The sequence below is a fragment of the Lepisma saccharinum genome, chromosome 8 (assembly GCF_977018435.1).
Source record: "Lepisma saccharinum chromosome 8, izLepSacc3.1, whole genome shotgun sequence".
Taxonomy (NCBI): domain Eukaryota; kingdom Metazoa; phylum Arthropoda; class Insecta; order Zygentoma; family Lepismatidae; genus Lepisma; species Lepisma saccharinum.
The window spans coordinates 80319696-80344140 of NC_139236.1; the positions used below are offsets into that span (position 1 = coordinate 80319696).

At 35.9% G+C, this 24445-nt stretch overlaps 1 protein-coding gene across 12 annotated transcripts in view; it reads left to right on the forward strand.

The window, feature by feature from the left end:
* LOC145991191 (uncharacterized) overlaps nt 1-24445 on the forward strand; it is a 98077-nt gene that overhangs the window by 44467 nt on the left and 29165 nt on the right. For 10 of the 12 annotated variants that reach the window (XM_083127077.1, XM_083127076.1, XM_083127078.1 and 7 more), the window contains 23 exons: nt 2715-2759; nt 3640-3717; nt 4241-4303; nt 4992-5036; nt 5475-5519; nt 6398-6475; nt 6997-7059; nt 7763-7807; nt 8246-8290; nt 12077-12154; nt 12676-12738; nt 13705-13749; nt 14206-14250; nt 15032-15109; nt 16839-16904; nt 18094-18138; nt 18788-18832; nt 19751-19828; nt 20161-20223; nt 21112-21162; nt 21696-21740; nt 23498-23575; nt 23876-23938. In XM_083127077.1, the coding sequence (XP_082983203.1) occupies nt 2715-2759; nt 3640-3717; nt 4241-4303; nt 4992-5036; nt 5475-5519; nt 6398-6475; nt 6997-7059; nt 7763-7807; nt 8246-8290; nt 12077-12154; nt 12676-12738; nt 13705-13749; nt 14206-14250; nt 15032-15109; nt 16839-16904; nt 18094-18138; nt 18788-18832; nt 19751-19828; nt 20161-20223; nt 21112-21162; nt 21696-21740; nt 23498-23575; nt 23876-23938 (1350 nt within the window). The remainder of the gene's footprint in view (nt 1-2714; nt 2760-3639; nt 3718-4240; nt 4304-4991; nt 5037-5474; nt 5520-6397; nt 6476-6996; nt 7060-7762; nt 7808-8245; nt 8291-12076; nt 12155-12675; nt 12739-13704; nt 13750-14205; nt 14251-15031; nt 15110-16838; nt 16905-18093; nt 18139-18787; nt 18833-19750; nt 19829-20160; nt 20224-21111; nt 21163-21695; nt 21741-23497; nt 23576-23875; nt 23939-24445) is intronic. The other 2 variants (XM_083127073.1, XM_083127069.1) reach the window with 2 other exon arrangements.

Sequence of the window (24445 nt, forward strand, 5' to 3'; positions counted from 1 at the left end):
CTGGAAACTAAGATTAGGTTCCTGGGCGTGTTTTGTGAGGTCGGATTTTTGCGGCCTTCTCTCTTCATAAAGCGGCTCTGGGGTTCATTCTCAAATAAACAGGTACCATTGAAGGACGACACCCCAAGGGGCGGGGGAGGCTAAAGGAGGCTGGAGCGTGATGCTTAAAAACCAAAGGATAGAGAATGAAAGTGAAAATAAAGATTGATTGATTGATTTGTGGTTTTAAGTCCACTTTATGCACAGAAAGGCTAATCGGGAGTGGACCTACAGGAAGAGGAAAACCAACCAAAACAGACTATAATAACAGAGTGAGGGGTGGATTGAGAGAAATGAAGATAAAATTTGCATTGCGTGCTTGCTTAACTTTTCGAAGGCATTGAAACATTTCTCACGATGGAGTGAGAAAAGGAACAAAGAAAAGAAACAGTACAGAACGATAAAGAGATAAAGGAAGGAAGAGAAACAAAAAGATTGGCATGCAGAAAAAACTATAGAAAGAGAGAATGAGAAACAGAAGCAAAAGGTAGAAAGCGAAATAGAGAACGAGCAAGTGGAGGGAGAGAGAGAAAGAGAAGGGCAAGAAATGAAGGAAGCTCTATATCTGAAGAGCCAGGGAGAGAGAGCAAAGAACGCAGGAGGGAAAATGGAACAAGACCTAATCGTGAAAAAGATACTATGGTTTTACACACACAGAGATAAAAGAGTTATAAATAAAAGTTAGTTTTCTGTATTACAAGTTCTAGACTCTCCCAAGTATCATTCCAGCTCAAATGAGGCGAAAAAAAGTCGCCCTAGTTTCGAGTGTAAACGAAATTTTAAAATTTTACTCGCTAAACTGCTGGAAAAGGAACACAATTCAATTGTATTCAAATATTTTGCATTACTAAGGAGGGCTTCCCAGGTGGCTTAAAAGTAACACCTTGTAATCAGAGGGCCCCGGGTTCAATAGCCGGTGAAGGCACGTCTCTCCCGAAGGAGTGGTTTGGATCCCACTTGTAACTAAATATTAAGATTTCACCAGATTTCTGACTGTGATGCACCGCAAGTTCATAAGTCCTATATGCTCGAATGTCAGTTAATGAATGAATGCTTCCTTAGTTAATGTTACCAATGTCAAGTCACTGTTCAAATTAAAGGGGATTCCAGGTAAGTTTCTCCTGTCCCATTTTCCCCAGCCTCTACATCTTCCAACTAGTAACATAAATTTTCCCCTTCGTAAATTTTCTGTTATTTTTGTGTAATTTGTCTTTTAATTTTTAGGTTCATTTAACGCCGACTCGTCAGTCAAAATTGTCAATTTTTACATAATCTTACATTAATTTTTGTATTAAGTCCTATGTTATGTACAGATAGGCTAATTGGGATTAGGCCTACAGTTTAAAGTGGGACCCTAACCCGGGAACCCTTGATTACAAGGTGATAACGTTACCACTATGCGATCGGGGAGATCATTAATTTCAGATGAAATTCATGGTTTGGAAATAAATTTATTAAAATTTTGTTACTCCACACCAAACTCACACAGAGCATTGTCGTCCTATTAAATTTTGCGCTTTACGTTTTATAATAATAATATGATGATGATGAACGTTAATTTAAATGTTTATTTTATTATTTAATTTGAGCCTCAATAAATTAAAATAAGTCAGTTCTTGGGTCTCAGATTTAGTATAAGTATAATTATTGTATTAGGTAAAAACAAAAGTCAAAATGCGAAAATGGGAATCTCTGAACCACCCTCTTCCATCCTACATTTTCTTCAATTCCCATAATGATGCATATAACCTAGATATGTAAAAAAAAATCGGAGAGCATCACAGAGTAAGTCAACGAAGTAACTGGCTTTCTTGTTTCGGATCAGACTTGTACGAACCGACGTAATTTGTGTAAACTAAGTGAAGGCGATTCACTTCCTCGACTTCCAAGACTGTCTGTCTTGTATTTTGAAAGTAGCCACCCACTGAAGGAATGAATGCACTTCCCTGAGTTTCCAACGTCTTTGCGCGGACAAAACATAAACCAGATGTCAAAGCAAGATAAGTTTACAAATTGCGGTGTGAAACCCTCCCCACCCCTCCCCCTCCTCCTTTCCCAGCGGCACATGACCGGTCCCGCAGATGGGAGCATACACATTCAGAGGGTTGCTTGCCCAGAAACGACAGCAGCGCCATAAGCGGAAAATCCTCGAACTTGCAGAAGGCGTGGGAACTAAATACTTGTCTTTCTTTTAATAAAATTATGTAATTTCTGTTGAAGATATTGTGCAAACGCTTGGAATTATCTATATAAATTCACGACACTAAGATGCACAATATTGAACTTAAATGCTAAAATGGTTTAAAACTCTTCAAACGCCCCATTTAAAGCTGCTTTCAGATCCAATTAATGCTGAATTTCCAATTTTTTGTACGCCAAACTAGAATCCCAAATTGATTTTTTTATCATTACATCCCTCCGTGTATCCTTCTAGAAAAGCCTTGCAGAGTATCATCGAAATTGGAAGCATATGTTAGGAGATTTTGTCAATAGAAAGAGAAGCAGTTTTCAGCTGTTGAGAGAAACATCCAGCCGAGGCTTAAGTCTAGAACTTTGAAGAATAGAATTGCATATTCGATGGCATAATTGTTCATAAATATTTTCTTTACAAACGTGAAGACATGCAGAATTTGATATTAGGAAGTAAACTTATGAATCCTTACATTTACTTACAGAAGGTGATGGAAGAGGTGGGGCAGACGGATCAATGGGCGGAACAGGTAAGTGAGAAATTGTTCGAATAACTGATGTAACATTTAATGAAGTCAGTTAATATGTTTTTGGTTGGATATTATCATTCATTTTACAAGTATATACTATCACTCTCCTAGATGTATGTGAGAACTATTTCGACTGTGCTGTAATATTCAGTACATTTCATTTACGTACACAAATGCTGTGATAGAACATATTTAGAAGTAATGGGATTTGAAGTGACGAAAGGAAAGGATCTACATGTTTACAGAAGAAAATAATAGTGCAATGAACAAGTAGCATGATCATATATTTGCGCTGATTTGTTTATATTTGTACTTCTGTCATTTGTCGTCGCTTTTGTTTTACTTTTTTCTAATCGTGACGATGAGCGCTAGTGATGATCAGATGGAATTGAGACAGGACACTCACAAAGAACACCCATCCTCAGACCGAGATTCGAACCCTCGGACTTTGACGAAGACATCACAAGTCTACCATTAACAGCCCCGGTCAGCATATATACATTTTTTTTTTTCGGAAACCATATAGGCGTAGATAGAGATGATATGAAAGTTCAAGATTTGAAAGAATAAAGTAACAATAGTGATTAGCTCAAACGTGAAGGGCTAGGGATATTTGAAGTAGAATAATGTGGGCAGGTTCAGCCAGGAAAACAGATTGAATGTGATAATACTAAATGGAATTCAATATACATATTATTCTGAGAAGAATATACAAAGAGACCATTGGAAAGTGATTAAAACTTCCGTGGTAACAGATTATGAAGGAAAGTAGAAAAGCAATGGCTGACTGTACATTTTGAAATAGAGAATGAAGTTATGAATAGAAGAGGAGAAAATATTGAGATAAAGTTTGTGAGTAATATTTTCTTGTACTTTGCAGGAAAACTTCACTTCAAAACGAAAGGTGAAGTGGAAGGAGATGGAGAAGGATCCTTTGGAGCTGAAGGTGCAGCCGGAGGTGTGTAATTATGCGTGTGTATGATTTTTTTAAAACGAAAGTATATAGAGACACATCATTAAATGAATGCAAGAAGAAACCTGAGAATAGTGTAGCTAGAGATAAGAGTGTACAGTTATAACCCAGATTTTTATTTGTTTGTTGTAAGTCCACTTTCTGTTTTGATAGGCTAATCGGGACTTGACCTACAGTGTAGTATCCGAAACAATATGTTCCTGAAGAGCATTGAACACGAGGCCGCTTGGTTACAAGGCCACAACGCAATGGGGAGGACCCGCAACCCAGAATATCTAATTAAGATACACAAATAAAATTTTTAAATGCTAAGAGGGAATAATTACTTCTTTATTTCACAATAGTACTGGAAGTAGTTAGAAGATATTTGATTTGTTGAATTACTTAACGTAGTCTCTTGTGTCATTCGTAACTTCTTATGCATACATTTTTACTGGTTTAGAGCACCATAAAATTGATCTGAGTGGACGGTATATGGTGACATTACTGTTTTTTTTTTTTTTTACAGGAGAAGGTCATGTAGACAGGAATTTTGAAAAAGGATTAGGCAGAGGAAAATACCATGATGCCAGTGAGTAATTACACATCAAGAACTACTGTAAAATACATAATTTTAAAGTGTTAAATCAAGTATTCTCAAAATAAGGTAGTTTATTCATGTATTCTTCGGTTCATTTCAATTGATTTCCCTATTATGAGAAAAAAACCGTAGAAATACACAGTCTACGTAATATATTGAAATGGAAATGAAAATGGAAACAATTTTAGACAAAATTAAGACTGTGTGAATACAACTTGCAAAGCTTATTGTACACAGGATATTTGTTAATTTAGACGCTATAGGTCTTTTCAGTTCTTAAGGCGGGCGCTCCATATGCTGTCAAGGGAAATGACCAATCAAGTGCGATAAGAAACGCAGCAGCCTGTAGTACTTATTTCAGCCAGGTCGTACCTCTTGGCGCCACAGCTGGTTGGTCTGCGGCAAACTCTTTGGTCTCCACTTCCCTAGCGAGCTTCTAGAGCGCCCTCGGTAAGATGTGAAAAGACCTATATCGATGTTGAAAGACATAAAGGTATAATATGAAAGTTTCACATAAAAATGTAGTTGTGAAGTAGATACCACAATCATAAAACAGAGGTAGAAAAAATATTGTTATTTTCCGTTCAATAATAAGTGAGCGTTCCAGTGACTTCTCACTACTTGTATATTGGCGAATAATGTTTCTGTGTGTCATTAATTTATCATTTTCAATTTCCAGGTCCCAATGCCGGTTCTCGTTTATTTGGAGTTACAAAAACAACAAGTATGTATTTATCATATATATTTTGCAACATGTGAATGCACTAGTGTATGTGTACTTTGTTTGGAATGTGCATGTAAATAATCACAATTATTATCATACTCATGCGAGTGTTGTCGTTGTGAAACTACTGTGATTTACAAATTAATGAGGTAGTTCAACTGGGGCATGATGGAAGTCGTAGGGTGCCTATCTCAGTATTTATCTAATTTTGAGATCACTTGAAGCACAGAAAAATTATTGAGAACATGGATTTCCGTTTGAGGAGCAATTCCAACCATTATTCGATTAATGACGTACAAAGGTTAAGTCTAGAACTTTGAAGAATAGAATTGCATATTCGATGGAATAATTGTTCATAAATATTTTCTTTACAAACGTGAAGACATGCAGAATTTGATATTAGGAAGTAAACTTATGAATCCTTACATTTACTTACAGAAGGTGATGGAAGAGGTGGGGCAGACGGATCAATGGGCGGAACAGGTAAGTAAGAAATTGTTCGAATAACTGATGTAACATTTAATGAAGTCAGTTAATATGTTTTTGGTTGGATATTATCATTCATTTTACAAGTATATACTATCACTCTCCTAGATGTATGTGAGAACTATTTCGACTGTGCTTTAATATTCAGTACATTTCATTTACGTACACAAATGCTGTGATAGAACATATTTAGAAGTAATGGGATTTGAAGTGACGAAAGGAAAGGATCTACATGTTTACAGAAGAAAATAATAGTGCAATGAACAAGTAGCATGATCATATATTTGCGCTGATTTGTTTATATTTGTACTTCTGTCATTTGTCGTCGCTTTTGTTTTACTTTTTTCTAATCGTGACGATGAGCGCTAGTGATGATCAGATGGAATTGAGACAGGACACTCACAAAGAACACCCATCCTCAGACCGAGATTCGAACCCTCGGACTTTGTCGAAGACATCACAAGTCTACCATTAACAGCCCCGGTCAGCATATATACATTTTTTTTTCGGAAAACATATAGGCGTAGATAGAGATGATATGAAAGTTCAAGATTTGAAAGAATAAAGTAACAATAGTGATTAGCTCAAACGTGAAGGGCTAGGGATATTTGAAGTAGAATAATGTGGGCAGGTTCAGCCAGGAAAACAGATTGAATGTGATAATACTAAATGGAATTCAATATACATATTATTCTGAGAAGAATATACAAAGAGACCATTGGAAAGTGATCAAAACTTCCGTGGTAACAGATTATGAAGGAAAGTAGAAAAGCAATGGCTGACTGTACATTTTGAAATAGAGAATGAAGTTATGAATAGAAGAGGAGAAAATATTGAGATAAAGTTTGTGAGTAATATTTTCTTGTACTTTGCAGGAAAACTTCACTTCAAAACGAAAGGTGAAGTGGAAGGAGATGGAGAAGGATCCTTTGGAGCTGAAGGTGCAGCCGGAGGTGTGTAATTATGTGTGTGTATGATTTTTTTAAAACGAAAGTGTAGAGAGCCACATCATTAAATGAATGAAAGAAGAAACCTGAGAATAGTGTAGCTAGAGATAATAAGTTTAAAGTTATAACCCAGATTTTTATTTTTTTGTTTTAAGTCCACTTTCTGTTTTGATAGGCTAATGGTGACTTGACCTACTGTGTAGTATCCGAAACAGTATGTTCCTGAAGAGCATTGAACCCGAGTCCGCTTGATTACAAGGCCACAACGCAATGGGAGGGCCCGCAACCCAGAATATCTAATGAAGATATACAAATAAAATTTTCAAATGCTAAGAGGGAGTAATTACTACTCTAATTTCACAATAGCATTGGAAGTAGTTAGAAAATTTTTGATTTGTTGAATTACTTAACGTAGTCTCTTGTGTCATTCGTAACTTCTTATGCATACATTTTTACTGGTTTAGAGCACCATAAAATTGATCTGTGTGGACGGTGTATGGTGACATTACTGCTTCTTTTTATTACAGGAGAAGGTCATGTAGACAGGAATGTTGACGGAGGGTTAGGTAGAGGAAAATACCATGATGCCAGTGAGTAATTACACATTAAGAACTACTGTAAAATACATAATTTTAAAGTGTTAAATCAAGTATTCTCAAAATAAGGTAGTTTATTCATGTATTCTTCGGTTCATTTCAATTGATTTCCCTATTATGAGAAAAAACCATTGAAATACACAGTCTACGTAATATATTCAAATGGAAATGAAAATGGAAAAAATTTTAGACAAAAATAAGACTGTGGGAATACATCTTGCAAAGCTTATTGTACACAGGATATTTGTTAATTTAGACGCTATAGGTCTTTTCAGTTCTTAAGGCGGGCGCTCCATAAGCTGTCAGGGGAAATGACCAATCCAGTGCGATAAGAAACGCAGCAGCCTGTAGAATGAGGTTCACGTAGTACTTATTTCAGCCAGGTCGTATCTCTTGGCGCCACAGCTGGTTGGTCTGTGGCAAACTCTTCGGTCCCCACTTCCCTAGCGAGCTTCTTGAGCGCCTTCGGTAAGATGTGAAAAGACCTATATCGATGTTGAAAGACATAAAGGTATAATATGAAAGTTTCACATAAAAATGTAGTTGTGAAGCAGATACCACAATCATAAAACAGAGGTAGAAAAAATATTGTTATTTTCCGTTCTATAATAAGTGAGCGTTCCAGTGACTTCTCACTACTTGTATATTGGCGAATAATGTTTCTGTGTGTCATTAATTTATCTTTTTCAATTTCCAGGTCCCAATGCCGGTTCTCGTTTATTTGGAGTTACAAAAACAACAAGTATGTATTTATCATATATATTTTGCAACATGTGAATGCACTAGTGTATGTGTACTTTGTTTGGAATGTGCATGTAAATAATCACAATTATTATCATACTCACGCGAGTGTTGTTGTTGTGAAACTACTGTGATTTACAAATTAATGAGGTAGTTCAACTGTGGCATGATGGAAGTCGTAGGGTGCCTATCTCAGTATTTATCTAATTTTGAGATCACTTGAAGCACAGATAAATTATTGAGAACATGGATTTCCGTTTGAGGAGCAATTCCAACAATTATTCGATTAATGACGTACAAAGGTTAAGTCTAGAACTTTGAAGAATAGAATTGCATATTCGATGGAATAATTGTTCATAAATATTTTCTTTACAAACGTGAAGACATGCAGAATTTGATATTAGGAATTAAACTTACGAATCCTTACATTTACTTACAGAAGGTGATGGAAGAGGTGGGGCAGACGGATCAGTGGGCGGAACAGGTAAGTGAGAAATTGTTCGAATAACTGATGTAACATTTAATGAAGTCAGTTATTATGTTTTTGGTTGGATATTATCATTCATTTTACAAGTATATACTATCACTCTCCTAGATGTATGTGAGAACTATTTCGACTGTGCTGTAATATTCAGTACATTTCATTTACAAACACTAAGTTGCTGACGAAGGCAATTTATTATTAAGTTAAAAGTACTTAACAGGTAACGTTTCGACCCTGTATCAGGGTCTTCCTCAGACGAAGAACAAAACTAAAATGATGAAATATACTTCACACAGAAAGATTACATACACATAGCAGTGTCACTAGCCACACAACAACAAATCAAGTTGACAGTCCTTATCTAGGAAGATTTCTCCAAAGGAATTAAACATATCACCTCCTGACAGTTGTTGACTAATTGGTCTACTAAACTGACAGGTGATTGACAGGTCAAGATTAGCAAGAATCTAGAACCACCTGCTTACCACTCCCCCACCTCCTGCTCTGGTCTTCTTCTTTTCTCTTCTTTCTTCCTTGTGCATACTTCTTTTTTCTTCATTCCTTTTCTTCAACTTTTCAACTTTCTCTAACACACTCTTCCATTCCTTGTTTATCATGAGTCCTCCATTCCAATTCATGATGTATTCTCCTTTCTTTTCTATTTCTTTGGCCTCCTTCCATTTTCTCACTAGTTCTCTCTTCTCTTTTCCTATTCGCCTAGCCGAATCCCATTCAACTTCATGTCCTGTTTCTCTAGTGTGTTTGAATATGGCATTCCTGTCTCTCTTCAATCTCACATCATCCATATGTTGCTTTAACCTGTCTTTAAGTCTCTTCTTCGTTTCCCCTATATATACACTTTCACATCCTCTGCACTTCACCTCGTAGATAACACCTTCCTCTTCCTCCTCTCTCTTTTCTTCTTTCTTCTTGCTGGCTATACTTAAAATAGTGCGTCTCCCCTTCCTGTAAGTTCTTATACCCACTTTCCTCAGCACTTTGCATATCTTCTCTGTGGCATCGCCCATACTTCTTATACCAAACCATCTCTCTTTTTCTCTTTCTTGATTCTCTTCCAGTCCTCTCTCTTTTATCTCTTTCCTTCTTCTGTTGATGTTGTGTCTGTCTTTCTTTTCATAGCCATTCTCTTCTAGTTGTTCCCACAGACTATTAATCTTGGTTTCTTCTTCCCCTTTCTCTGTGCATATCTTCTTTATGCGGTCTCCCATGTTCCTTATAAAATTACGTTTAGTTCCATCACCCACATCACTTCTTTTGTGGCAGAACACTCCTGCCGAACACTTCTTTTGATACCGTGTAGCCACAATCCCCATTCCTCTCTTCTTTTTCATCTCAATATCCAAGAAATTTAATGTTCCTTCCTGTTCCGTTTCGAGCTCAAGGAATATCCCTGCTTTCTCATCTTCTACATCTTTAACAAGCTTACTTAGCTGCCTTTTCGTTCCCTTCCATATCCCAAAACAATCATCCACATATCTACAAAACAGACTTAACTTATCTCCTCCTTTCGCTATCACTTCCTTCTCCCATTCATTCATAACTAATTCCGCCAGCACAGGGCTCAAACAAGAGCCTATATTAAGACCTTCACTAATCTTGATGATTTTACTCCCCACTCTGCTGTAGCCATTTTCCCAAATGGTTTCCAGCGCTTGTACCACTCTCTCACTATCCCATTCTCCTATAATGCTTTTCCCCACTTTCTTCCTCACTATATCCACTACATGTCCCCTTTTGATGCTCGGGAACATGCTTCTCACGTCTAGGCTAAACATTGTGATTTTATCCCCAGACTCCTTTAGACCTTTTATAAGGTCCACCACCTGCTCACTGTTTTTCACGGCTCTGCTTTCTTGTTCTCTCACTAACACTTCTCTACTTCTCACTTAAAAATGGTAATTGATGTGGATGATGGAACTAAACTTAATTTTATAAGGAACATGGGAGACCGAATAAAGAAGATATGCACAGAGAAAGGGGAAGAAGAAACCAAGATTAATAGTCTGTGGGAACAACTAGAAGAGAATGGCTATGAAAAGAAAGACAGACACAACATCAACAGAAGAAGGAAAGAGATAAAAGAGAGAGGACTGGAAGAGAATCAAGAAAGAGAAAAAGAGAGATGGTTTGGTATAAGAAGTATGGGCGATGCCACAGAGAAGATATGCAAAGTGCTGAGGAAAGTGGGTATAAGAACTTACAGGAAGGGGAGACGCACTATTTTAAGTATAGCCAGCAAGAAGAAAGAAGAAAAGAGAGAGGAGGAAGAGGAAGGTGTTATCTACGAGGTGAAGTGCAGAGGATGTGAAAGTGTATATATAGGGGAAACGAAGAAGAGACTTAAAGACAGGTTAAAGCAACATATGGATGATGTGAGATTGAAGAGAGACAGGAATGCCATATTCAAACACACTAGAGAAACAGGACATGAAGTTGAATGGGATTCGGCTAGGCGAATAGGAAAAGAGAAGAGAGAACTAGTGAGAAAATGGAAGGAGGCCAAAGAAATAGAAAAGAAAGGAGAATACATCATGAATTGGAATGGAGGACTCATGATAAACAAGGAATGGAAGAGTGTGTTAGAGAAAGTTGAAAAGTTGAAGAAAAGGAATGAAGAAAAAAGAAGTATGCACAAGGAAGAAAGAAGAGAAAAGAAGAAGACCAGAGCAGGAGGTGGGGGAGTGGTAAGCAGGTGGTTCTAGATTCTTGCTAATCTTGACCTGTCAATCACCTGTCAGTTTAGTAGACCAATTAGTCAACAACTGTCAGGAGGTGATATGTTTAATTCCTTTGGAGAAATCTTCCTAGATAAGGACTGTCAACTTGATTTGTTGTTGTGTGGCTAGTGACCCTGCTATGTGTATGTAATCTTTCTGTGTGAAGTATATTTCATCATTTTAGTTTTGTTCTTCGTCTGAGGAAGACCCTGATACAGGGTCGAAACGTTACCTGTTAAGTGTTTTTAACTTAATAATAAATTGCCTTCGTCAGCAACTTAGTGTTTTTAAATATGGAAACAAGGTTTAATTATATTCCAATTTCATTTACGTACTCAAATGCTGTGATAGAACATATTTAGAAGTAATGGGATTTGAAGTGACGAAAAGAAAGAATCTACATGTTTATAGAAGAAAATAATAGTGCAATGAACAAGTAGCATGAACATATATATATTTGCGCTGATTTGTTTATATTTGTACTTCTGTCATTTGTCGTCGCTTTTGTTTTACTTTTTTCTAATCGTGACGATGAGCGCTAGTGATGATCAGATGGAATTGAGACAGGACACTCACAAAGAACACCCATCCTCAGACCGAGATTCGAACCCTCGGGCTTTGTCGAAGACATCACAAGTCTACCATTAACAGCCCCGGTCAGCATATATACATTTTTTTTTCGGAAAACATATAGGCGTAGATAGAGATGATATGAAAGTTCAAGATTTGAAAGAATAAAGTAACAATAGTGATTAGCTCAAACGTGAAAGGCTAGGGATATTTGAAGTAGAATAATGTGGGCAGGTTCAGCCAGGAAAACAGATTGAATGTGATAATACTAAATGGAATTCAATATACATATTATTCTGAGAAGAATATACAAAGAGACCATTGGAAAGTGATTAAAACTTCCGTGGTAACAGATTATGAAGGAAAGTAGAAAAGCAATGGCTGACTGTATATTTTGAAATAGAGAATGAAGTTATGAATAGAAGAGGAGAAAATATTGAGATAAAGTTTGTGAGTAATATTTTCTTGTACTTTGCAGGAAAACTTCACTTCAAAACGAAAGGTGAAGTGGAAGGAGATGGAGAAGGATCCTTTGGAGCTGAAGGTGCAGCCGGAGGTGTGTAATTATGCGTGTGTATGATTTTTTTTAAACGAAAGTATAGAGAGACACATCATTAAATGAATGAAAGAAGAACCTGAGAATAGTGTAGCTAGAGATAATAAGTGTAAAGTTATAACCAAGATTTTTATTTGTTTGTTTTAAGTCCACTTTCTGTTTTGATAGGCTAATGGTGACTTGACCTACAGTGTAGTATCCGAAACAATATGTTCCTGAAGAGCATTGAACACGAGGCCGCTTGGTTACAAGGCCACAACGCAATGGGGAGGACCCGCAACCCAGAATATTTAATGAAGATACACAAATAAAATTTCAAATGCTAAACGGGAATAATTACCGCTCTAAATTACAATAACAATGGAAGTAGTTAGAAGATTTTTGTTTTGTTGAATTACTTAACGTGTCTCTTGTGTCATTCAAAACTTGTTATACATAAATTCGTACTGGTTTAGAGAACCATAAGATTGATCTGAGTTTACGGTGTATGTTGACATCACTGCTTGTTTTGTTTATTTCAGGAGAAGGTCACGTAGACAGGGATGTTGACGGAGGATTAGGCAGAGGGAAATATCATGATGCTAGTAAGTAATTATAGATCGAAAACTACGGGACGTCATTTAACAGTCGGTTACGTTTGATCATAAAGTTTCAAAATACAATTTCTTTCAGGTAGCCTCAAATTCATTAAGATGAATTTTCCTATTATGAGAAAATCTGCAGTATTAAACAATCGACATGAAACATTAAAGTGGAAATGAAATTGAATACAATTTTAGATAACAATAAAACTGTGAGAGTGGCCGCGGTGGCTCAGTCGGTATCGCGTCTGACTACCATGCTAAAGGTCCCAGGTTCGATCCCCGGCCGGTTCAAATCCGGGAACTTTTCTAACGATGGAAGCGGCTCCGGCGCCCACCCAGCGTCGAATAACATGGGTACCTGGGGGAAACGCTGGGGGGTAAAGGCGGTCAGGGGCGTGATGCTGATCACATCACCCCCACTCACGACCGGATCAAGAAAGTGTGGGGCGTTACCCCCACACCCCCTATACGCCTTCATGGCATGGTGCTATGCTCAGGGGAGAACTTTACTTTTTTACTTTTAATAAGACTGTGAGACTACATATTGTAAACCTTAATATACACGGAATGTATGTTAATGGGGATACTATTATTAATAATAATAACATCGTCTTTACTAGAGCTGGCGTGTGTCGGCCTCGAGGGCCGCTGTTACAATAGACCATTGTCTGGGTGATTATTACAAAGTAAGGTAAAAGTGGAATATACCTAGGTATGAACATACTCTGATTACATGTAAGCTGGATCAACACTGAATATAAAACTATAAATTGAATAAAAATAAGAAAAGGATTATATTATGATGCTTGAAGATTTGAATACATGAATTCAGTAGCTGAAACAAATTGTTGAAAATAATCGTTATTTTCAGTGCGTACTATAAAAAATGTACGAAGGTCAGTGGATACTTGTAGGTTGGGGAACACTATTTCATCACCTCATTAATTTACCTTTTTCAACTTCCAGGTCCCAAAGACGGTTCTCGTTTATTTGGAGTTACAAAGTCAACAAGTATGTATTTACCATTTTATAATATATGAATGTGTGGTTTTGTATATAGTTTGTTCATTATATTGATCATAATCAAAATGATGTAAGTCTTATGGTTGTGGATCCACTGTGATTTACAAATAAATTAGGCAGGTCATTGCTTTCTTAAGAGCAAGGATACTCTTGTATTGCTTTGGCATGATAGAAGTCGTATAATGCCTATATCAGTACCGACATTCAATCAAAGTTTGCGATCATTTGATGGTTGTCCAGGACATGTTTTTAGTTTGAGGAGTAGTTAGAACCATTATTCGATTGTTACTACTAAAGTACAAAGAGTTAAAACATGAAATTTGAAAAATCAAGCTGCGAATTCAGTTGTATAATAATACGTGGATATTTTCCTTTTCAACGCATGAACACGTGCAGATTTTTACATATTATGAAGTAATATGAAAACTTACTTTTTACTTACAGAAGGTGATGGAAGAGGTGGGGCAGACGGAGCAGTGGGCGGAACAGGTAAGTGAGAAATAAATGCTTTCATTCGAGTCACTAATAGAACAAATAATGACGCGAGTTAAGAAAAAAATTATGACTTTGAAATCAGTGTATTGTTATTCATCTTTACCCTATCGATCAATTTATATAGTATCTGAGTCTGTTGTTTGTATGTGAGAATACACATTAAGAGTAATATGGCCTGTTCAGGAAAGTAAATCTTAATGAAGAAATGAAGTACTTATTCACGGATAGAAGAAAAGTACAGTGCATTGAGGAGGTAGCATTCCCATATTATGACATTAATACAAATTAGATTTCTAAAATCAGAGGAGTTCAGATAGAGATGATGCGAAAATATTAGATTTTATAGAACTGCAAGAAGAGAAAGCTAGAGTAAAGTATGAAAAACTATTTAGACATTGATAAAAGAAGCATAAATAAGGAGAACGAATGGAATAAATTTAATGATTATCCCAAATCTGAAGGTTTAGTAGTATTCAATGCCGTACAATACTAAAAAATAAGATATGAAGGGGAGATGCAATATGGTTATGCTTAGCGGAATTGGAAGTGTGTTACTGTTAGTGTGTATAGAAAGGAACAATTTGATTAGTAGCATTGAAAGGGAATTAGAGCTTTTGTGGTAAGGGATATTCGAAATAAGAGTTTGGAAAATCAATGTATGATAGTAAGTGTGAAATAGAAAAACACTTTATAAAAGGTCAAGGTAGAACATAAGGGAAGAAAATATTGAGAAAATAATTTCCGCAAAAATGTTACATTCTCTTGTACTTTGTAGGAAAATTTAACTTCAAAGCGAAAGGTGAAATGGAAGGAGATGCAGAAGGATCCGTTGGAGCTGAAGGCGCAGCCGGGGGTGTGTATTTGTTCAGTGTCTGTGTGATTTTTTTTTCTTTTTGAATGAATGAATGAAGGAAGAAACCTTAGATATAGTGTAGCAACAAGATAATAAGTTATATCCCAGAATGTTGAGTTTTTTTGTTTTAAGTGTACTTTATTTAACATGGAAGCGTTAGATGCCGTAAGTTGTTTTGGGGATAACCGAAATTATCTATTAGTGTGTCTGTGTAATTTACCAAATATGTAGCCGACTTCCGTGGCGAGGTGGTTAGTTACGACGCCAGCGGTTCCGGGATGGAATCCTGAATCACATGGGTGTTCCTTTGTGAGTGTCCCTTCATGAATTTCATCACTCATCCTCATCTTTACCATTAGCCAAAAGTGGCAGAATAGCGAAGTAAAATAAACCAAATCAATCTATCAAAAAAAATATGTAGAAATATTCAACTAAATCAAGAAAAGGAGAAATTGAATACAGATTAGAGTCACTCGGGGGAATACGCCCAACTTTTTTTGGCGGTTTATAGTTTCGCTAAATGAAGGAGTGTCGCAAATGAAAAGGATGTCAAATGAGAGCTACATCTTTTGTTATTGTTACCTATAAGTTTTACTACTGTACGTCTTATAGCAAAAGAACCAGAGAGAAATAAACAGATGAACGTCAATTTGGGCAAATCACCCCGTGTTCAGGGTAAAATGCCCACCCATTAGGGGTAAAATGCCCAATACAATAGAATTGTTGTAATAAAGGAAAATAATACACAGCATTAACTGGAAGATTATTAACGTTTGTTTCGTAAACAAAACATCATTTGTACAGACAAGAATAGCGTTTCTAACAACATTTATTTTGAATTTACCATAGCCTCTTTTACTGTTTGGATTTGTGAGAAATTGCATGGCTCTTTGGACACATGGACGTCAATTTGATACATATTTCATGCATCCACATACTACAACGAATACACTGGATCCAGTCACATTGTAGTCCTTTCTTATCATAATGCCCATTATGCCATATTGAAATGCCTATGGGCATATTGCACTAAATTTCTGTAGGCATATCACCCCACAGGTACAAGCAGAAAATTGAATCACTGGGTTGGCAACTCTGAGCACCATCCGCCAGTTTCACTCTGCAGATATGTTTCCCTGACTCTTGATCTTTATACCAAATATAATTCAGTTTCTTTCTCTCTTGGAAATACTATTGCACACTATTAATACAGCAACGTCCAAAAAATTATTTCCTCAAAAATTGTCTTCTTACCTCATGAAATTAACCCTGGATGGCTTCAGATTCTTCTCACAAGCTCCAAACCTGCTGCCTCGTCTCATCATGTAGGGCGTTTTCAAACAAGAGTCGGAGAATTGTCATGACATTAACGTTGCGCGAGAAACGAGGGGGTGGGCATTTAACCCCGATGGGCATATTATTCCCCCGAGTGACTTTATAGCAAGAAGGTAATAAGTGTGTAGTTATCACCAAGGTGATATAGTTAAAAAATATAAATTGAATTTCAAATACAAGAAACATATATTGAAGATAACAATGAATAACACTAAGATATATCACAATATTATCGTAAGTAATTAGATGATGTTCTCTGTTGGTGAATAGCTTAACGTGGCTTGTTTGTGGTATCTATATTTTAAATTTCGAAACGTTTACTGGTAAGCAACCCCGCAAACTTCATATCATTCTTGATGGGGCAAATTAATTACTCTTCTTGTTTTGTTTTCAGGAGAAGGTCAGCTAGACAGGGAAGTTGATGGTGGAGTTGGTCTAGGAAAATTCCATGATGCACGTGGTAAGTGATGTTATTGTACAGTTGCATGTAAAAGTTCTTTCTAATTGAATTGAATGATTTTTGAGTCCACTTTATGCACAGATAGGCTAATTGGGACTGGACATATAGTTTAAAGTGGGATTCAAAGCACTGTGCCATGTACATCCACCGGGTATCGAACCCAGCACCCCTTGAGTACAAGGAAAAACATATTTCGAGTCAACAATAATAATGACAAGTGGGAAATTGCTAGCAAATTAAGATGTAATTAGTTACTGAAGTTGTCAAAGAAATGACAGTGAAATAAAAATTTCAGAGGATTTTTCCAGTCTTATGCATATTCATATTGATTTTATCAATAGATTAGACAGCTATAACACTGTGCGTATTATTTATTGTAAAAGCTACTATTGTCTAGATCTATGCTGTGATGATACCAGGTGGTTATAATTAAAGTGACGGTGTTCAGAGTGGTACAGCACGGGCTGTAATGAGAGTAGCAGTCTGAAACTTCGTAGATATGGTAATGAAGCAATGCGCTCGCGAATTATGCAAAAAAAAAATAGTTCCAATTCTCGCCACCAGGGTAAAAAATGGCGCTGTAAGCAGTCAAAACGTGGAATTTTCCGTAACTCTGACGTCAAAGTCGGGGACATTGCCTAACCATTGTGTGAGCTCCCTGGTTGTTGTTTGTGTCGCTTGTTGCTTTTTCCTTTAGTAATGTTCTTGTAATTCGAATAGTGAAATTGTAGCGATATTTTATTACAAAGAGTATTGTTTTCTGCGTATTATAGTGTTTTTCCTGTAACTATACCAAGTTTTGACTACTTACAGCGCCATTTTTTACCCTGGTGGCGAGAATTGGAACTATTTTTCTTTTTGCATAATTCGCGAACGCATTGCTTCATTAGCATATCTACGAAGTTTCAGACTGCTACTCTCATTACAGCCCGTGCTGTACCACTCTGAACACCGTCACTTTAATTACAACCACCTGGTATTTGAAAAGACGATAATGTTATAGAAAGTTACACATGTGAATTACTTTCTTAAGAAGTAATAGAATCACAATGCAAAAGCGAACGTTATTCGTTATTTCCTGGTCATAAAATCTGAAGTGTGGGGAGAGATTCCGAGTAATCTGTGATAACTGGTACATTGTTTAAAAAAATGCCAATCAAATTGTTTATTGACTGTTTATACCTTTCAGGTCCTTACTACGGATCTCGTCTATTTGGACATAAAAAGACAACAAGTATGTATTTTCTATACATTTTTCCGTATAAGGTATGTGTGGATGTGCGTGTGTAGTTTATTTAGAATATGCATGTTTACACAATAATGATTTTACGAGTATGGAGTACATTCCTGTATTAATCTTAATGAAATGGGTTCTTGTTTCGTTAAGAGAAATTAATTATCTCAGTATAGTTAATTTAAATTATGTTAGTTTGATGTTATTAGGGCTCACGATTGATATTCGTAGAGTAGATGAATAGCAACAGTGATCTAAGTTTATGGTCATTTGATGCAGAGATAGAATAACCACAACTTGAATTTCAATTTGAGGAGATATCCATACTACGTATATTTGATTGAACATACTAAGTTACAAAGAATTAATACGTGGATATCGAAGAAAAGGTTTTGCATGTTTTAAGTCAACTTTATGCTAAGAACGACTAATCGGGACCACCACCGGGAATCGAACCCGAGTCCCCTTAATTACGAGGTTACATAATTATTACTACTCCCGCGGGGAAGCTCCAGAAATCAAGATTAAATTCAATGATATAATTGAAATAATATTTTTGTTACTTTTTCTTGTTAATTCCAACGTATGCGCACATGCAAATTTTTGTTTGTTACGAAGTTAACATATGAATACTTACATATACTTACAGAAGGTGACACAAGTGGTGGGGCAGACGCATCAATGGGTGGAACAGGTAAGTGAGAAATGAAAATTTTATGATTTTTGACGAAGTTTTGAAGCTTTAAATATAAATTTTCTGTATACAGAAACTGTGGATTGGTACTCTTGTGTGTATACACACACACGAAAGGTGATGCAATAAATTTTAATAAAGGAAGGAACAATTCTACAGAAATTAAGGAAAAATAGAGAGTAGTGCAGAAGTAAAACACCAAGGTGAAAATAATCAATGGAATTGTGCTTATTGTAATTGGAAAAGTACAATAGAAAGTAAAACGATAATGAGAGAGAAATACCAGAGTGGAACCGAAGGTAGTAGATTTTGCGAAAGGCTCACAAATTTTCTGACATAATGAAGTAGAAATCGAAAGAGAGAATACTAATAGAATATAAGATAATAAAATACAGGAATTTGCAATTGAGCAAAATAAATTGGGAATTATTGTGGTTGTTATTGTGTAAATTTAACCGTAATGGTTATAAACATGCCGGTGGTAGTGTAATTTTCTTTCTCCCACACACAGACACGTAAACATCACAATTCGACACCCCCATGTATGTGTGTGTATTATTTTCTCTCATTATACTTCAATCTTCATGGTAACATAGCAAAATGTTATGAAACTGTTCCCGATTTTACATTTTCTTCCACTTGAAGTTCTTTTCAATTTTGCCCTACAAAAATCTTAAAATCGAGATTCCAACCAAGTGTGTTTGCATTGTATTTATATCGAATGTGAGAAATCCTCACGTAATTGACGTCAATAGAGGATGATGTATGGACTGCATGTTTTACCTGACATGAAGCATTCAACTCGGGGAAGGCGGACCTCTTATTGTAACGAGAATATTAATAAAGACTGTTGTAAAATTATCTCGTTTAGTGCCTAAAAGAGTAATCGTATTGATGACATTTTCTTCTGTTTTGCAGGAAAGTTTAACTTGAAAGCCAAAGGCGACGTGGAAGCAGACGGAGAAAGTTCTTTCGGTGCTCAAGGTGAAGCCGGAGGTATGGAATTATTTAATTTATTTTGCAGAAAAAAATCATAAATCAAATATTGACAGAGTGGAACTATGAAAATTAGATCCTGATAATATTAAATTATATCATTTAGACACATTGCATAATTTCTGAAATAACTTGAAATATACTCACCACATTCTCGCAAATAAGGAACAATAACTCTACGGTAGTTTTAGAAGCGAACAATTCTTTCGCAATTAGGTTAATATAGAAACATCTTGTACGAGAAAAAAACACTAAAATTGTTATAAACACTGTGAATTTAACATAAGGATTGAAAGTGTGTTTTAACGTCCCTTCTTTTCTTTTTATTTCAGGAGAAGGTCATCTAGACAGGGACGTTCAAGGAGGACTAGGCCGAGGAAAATATCATGATGCCAGTGAGTAACCATACACCAAAATTAAGTGAGGTCATTTTATAGTCGTTTGGAAATTTTTGCTCGAATCAACCATAGTAATAACAATGGGGCAATTGTAAATATTAAGTGACAATTAATTACTGTTAGTTTGTAAAACTAATTGCAGGGTTGCTGTAGGATATGCTAAATAATTCTAGTCAACTCTGGATGCACTATTGTTCTCTATTACACTAATGTTAAAAATACCTATTGCAAATTAATATACTGGTTATAATTTAAGGTAGGAAAATAAAATACAAATGCTAGAAGTGTAAATTGTATTTTGAAAGGAAAAAAGCATGATTAATGATTGGAATCTGCCATTATTTACTATTATTTATTTATCGCTAAAAATCGCTAATGTTCTCAAGAGGTTGGTAAATGAAGTTAGTAATTAGTGCAACTCAGTAGATTATCCTCTGACAAATTTCTTAATTAAGGTTATCAATAAGATATTATTTTAGCAAAGAATAGGTTTATCATACTGCATGTTATCAATGCTTCAATAAATTCAGAAAATTAAAGGAAATTTGAAAACATTGTTTATTTGAGTAATACAGCACTATTCGAATACTTCTTAGAATTGAATCTAAACAATAACCACCTAGTTATACGCCATGTGATACCTTTGTCTGTAAGCGAGTGTGTTGTAGATTGTTTGTCGCGTCAGGGGAGGGGGGGGGGGGGTATAAATTTTATCATAGCTGCTTGAAAGGATTAAATCAGATAGAAGTGTTACAAATTTGAATTGTCTTGTTCAATGAGAAATACATTCATGATATATAGGGTAACAATTAGCTCTTATTTGTTGCGAACTTCTGTTAACAATGTTTCCATCAGCATAGTAATTTATACATATTTAATCTGCAGCTCGGAACCATGGATCAAGATCTCGTCTATTTGGACTTGAAAAAAACACAAGTAAGTATATTCTATACATTTTCAACATGGTGTGTTTGTGTAGTTTCTTAAAAATATTTTAAGATAGAGTAGTGGTTGGTTACTTTATCACCCTGTGAGAAAAAGGTTCCGGTGGGGAAAAAATTGGGAATTCCGTTTAAATTGTAGGCCCAATCCCAATTAACCTACATGAGCATAAAGTGAACTTTGATCCAAATTTGACAAACTTTATTTTGATGCAATTGATCTGAGAATAATGTTGGTGAATCATTGACAAATTGTGCATGCATTGTGTAACCATCGAAATTGACGACATTGCTATATAGCTAAGATTTGTTAGTGTCTGTAGATATAGAGAAATCTTTATTGTGCTCTCAAGTTAAAGAAGGAACTAACATTTGAGTAAGCCTAGGAAAAGAAGAAAAATGTAAATTATATTATTAGATAATCAGGTAGTCTTATATATATATATATATATATATATATATATATATATATATATATATATATATATAAATTAGGCAACTCACGAGAAAATTTATATTATTTTTCAGAAGCGGACGGAAAAGGTGGCGCAGACGGTTCTTTTGGAGGAACATGTAAGTGGAAATTGATAATTTCAAGTGCAATTTGTAAATTAGTAAATATATTAAGTACTGTTACAAACACTCCAGTGGCGTATTAGTACATGTCTTGAAGGAAGTTTCATCTTTCCCTTTGAAATATCTGAGGACTCTATGGAAGAAACTACGAACTTTGAATGTGCGTTCATCTCTACACACAACACTTTAAAGAAAACAGGCAGAGTATGCTCATCACAGGAAATAGGATATGTACTGGCTGAAAAAGATTGCTGAACAGTATACAAAGTAGCTTAAAGTAGCACGTCCTGTTAATTACGAAAAACGGATGAAACGTGCAAAAATTGCTAGATAAATCTAGATTAGATTATTCAAATACGGTATAGAATAAATGAAGATAGAATAAAAACAGTAAAACGAAACTATTTTTGAGGTACAAATCCAAATTTATGTATTAAAATATGCAAAATCATTACCACAGTGGTCAGTGAAATTGAATTTGAATTTGGAGCAGTGATAGTTAATGATTTAAAAATAAGTGAAACAAAAATTTGGGAGGGGAGGAGAATTAGAAGCGTAAAATGAGATGGTGAGTGTTAATAGGAAAACAGCGCGATTTGAAAGCGATGATAGGGAACATGGATAAGAAATTTTAAGACAAAATATAAGAGTAGGAAAATATATACATTGTGCGAGTAGGAACAAGACTTTCTTTCATTTTCTTCCAATAGTAGTGATATATTTTCCAGCATTTCCGGTATTTTTGGTTATTTATAGCGTAACGAACCGTGAAGTTCGTGGGATCTTACCAAGAGGTTAACCAATTAAGCAAAGGGTGATGTAAGTTACTCATCATTCATCCTCTGATAAGAGCACTCGTCATTGGCATGACGAGTTAACGCTTGGCAATGCCAAAGGTACAAAATCACACTAAGGAACTAAACTGCAGAAAAGACAATGGTCACTCGTTGGGTTTTGTGAACCGTTGAACCTGAATCATGGCTGGGTGTTAGGATAATTACCTGTCTATCTGATGAATTAGGCTGAATAGAATATACGAAGTCCTCTGTTGGCTTCTGTACTTGTCGACCAGAGCGTCGTTCCACTTCTGCCCTACTGCTCTCCTAACCACTTCTCCCTTCTCAATTCCAATCCAAAGTCAGTCCCCTCTCAGCTTGTCTCACCTCTATATCACTAGGCAATCGAGCTCTTCCTCTATGCCGAATCGTGTTTTTTAATTGCCACTATGCAAACCGCCGACTCCATAGGCAGAAGAAACTACCTGTTTCCTGGATGGCTCAGGAGGTTTGCATAGCGCAACACAGTGCATTGTAAACATGCCTCAGAGGCTGAGACAACTGAGAAAAAGAAGTGAATGCCCTGGTCAACGCGAAGCATTCAGAGAGACTTTATAAAATAAACATATAATCTTAGGGATTGATACGATAGTCCACCTGCTACATATGAACGTCAACCTTCATGACGATAATACATGATGAATTGATGAAGTAATTGATATAAGATGGACAAGATTCAAACTTAGAACTTCTTGCTTCATGTGTAAGAATACCACTACAGAAGCAGACATTTAATATACTCGTATTAAGTTTTGGTGTAATTTCTTCAACCCGCAGATAAGATCTTATTTTTCCTAATGATTTATCTTTAAATGACCAATCGAGTTCAAACTTGTGTACACAAATCGTAATGTAATGAATAAATATCATAAGCAGTTGGTAATTCTCTTATTAGTTACACTATCTTGTGTTTTTCAGCAAAATTCCATCTGAAAGCAAAAGGAGAAGCGGAAGCAGATGGCGAAGGTTCTTTTGGAGCTCAAGGAGAAGCTGGAGGTACATAATTATATGTATATATATATTAAATAGATGTTTGGCAATAAGTATAAAAATGTAATCAATTTGAAATTATGCAATATGAAGTTAAATTGGAAGAATTACTGTAAATGTACTGACTTGACTACATACATTCTCAAAACAACCTAATACTATAACTTAAAAATCTCAATAATAGACTACTCGTAGTAATGAGGCGATGTGGCATATTTGCCCCATTGACAATTTCTATTTCAAACCTTCTACTGGTTAGGAACACCGCACACTATAATTAATGATACTTCATGTATTTCATTTCAGGAGAAGGCCATTTAGATAGGGAAGCTGATGCTGGATTAGGTCTAGGAAAATTTCATGATGCCAGTAAGTATTTAAAATACCGTAACTTATGTCATTATGTAGTCTCATGCAAAAATTGTGTTTCAGCCAACAAAGGGAAACACAGGCAACAGTGGCGTATGCTGTTTTTTTTTTTTTTTTTTACAGAATCTGGGCTATCTCACTAAATCACAATGTTCGATTGGGTAAAAAAAATTATAGTGGGGAGGAAGAGGGGGTTCTTGTTATTTTTTTGGGATTTTGAAATATTGTGAAATATTCATGCAGGCCTAGACGCGAGAATAAAATATATAACAAACTTCTTACCTTGTATATTTCTTTTGGAGTGTCTGAGACCTACATATCTTCACGATTTGAAGCTTGGGGCATCCTCGTTGCCTTAGTGGCAACGTCGTCGCCTTGAAACAAAGAGGTGGAGGCACATAGTGGTTCACATCCCACTTTAAACTATAGGCCCAGTCCTCCGTGCACAAAGTGGACTAAAAAGGAAAATCCAACAATGATACGAAACTTATCCTCATACATAAGCCG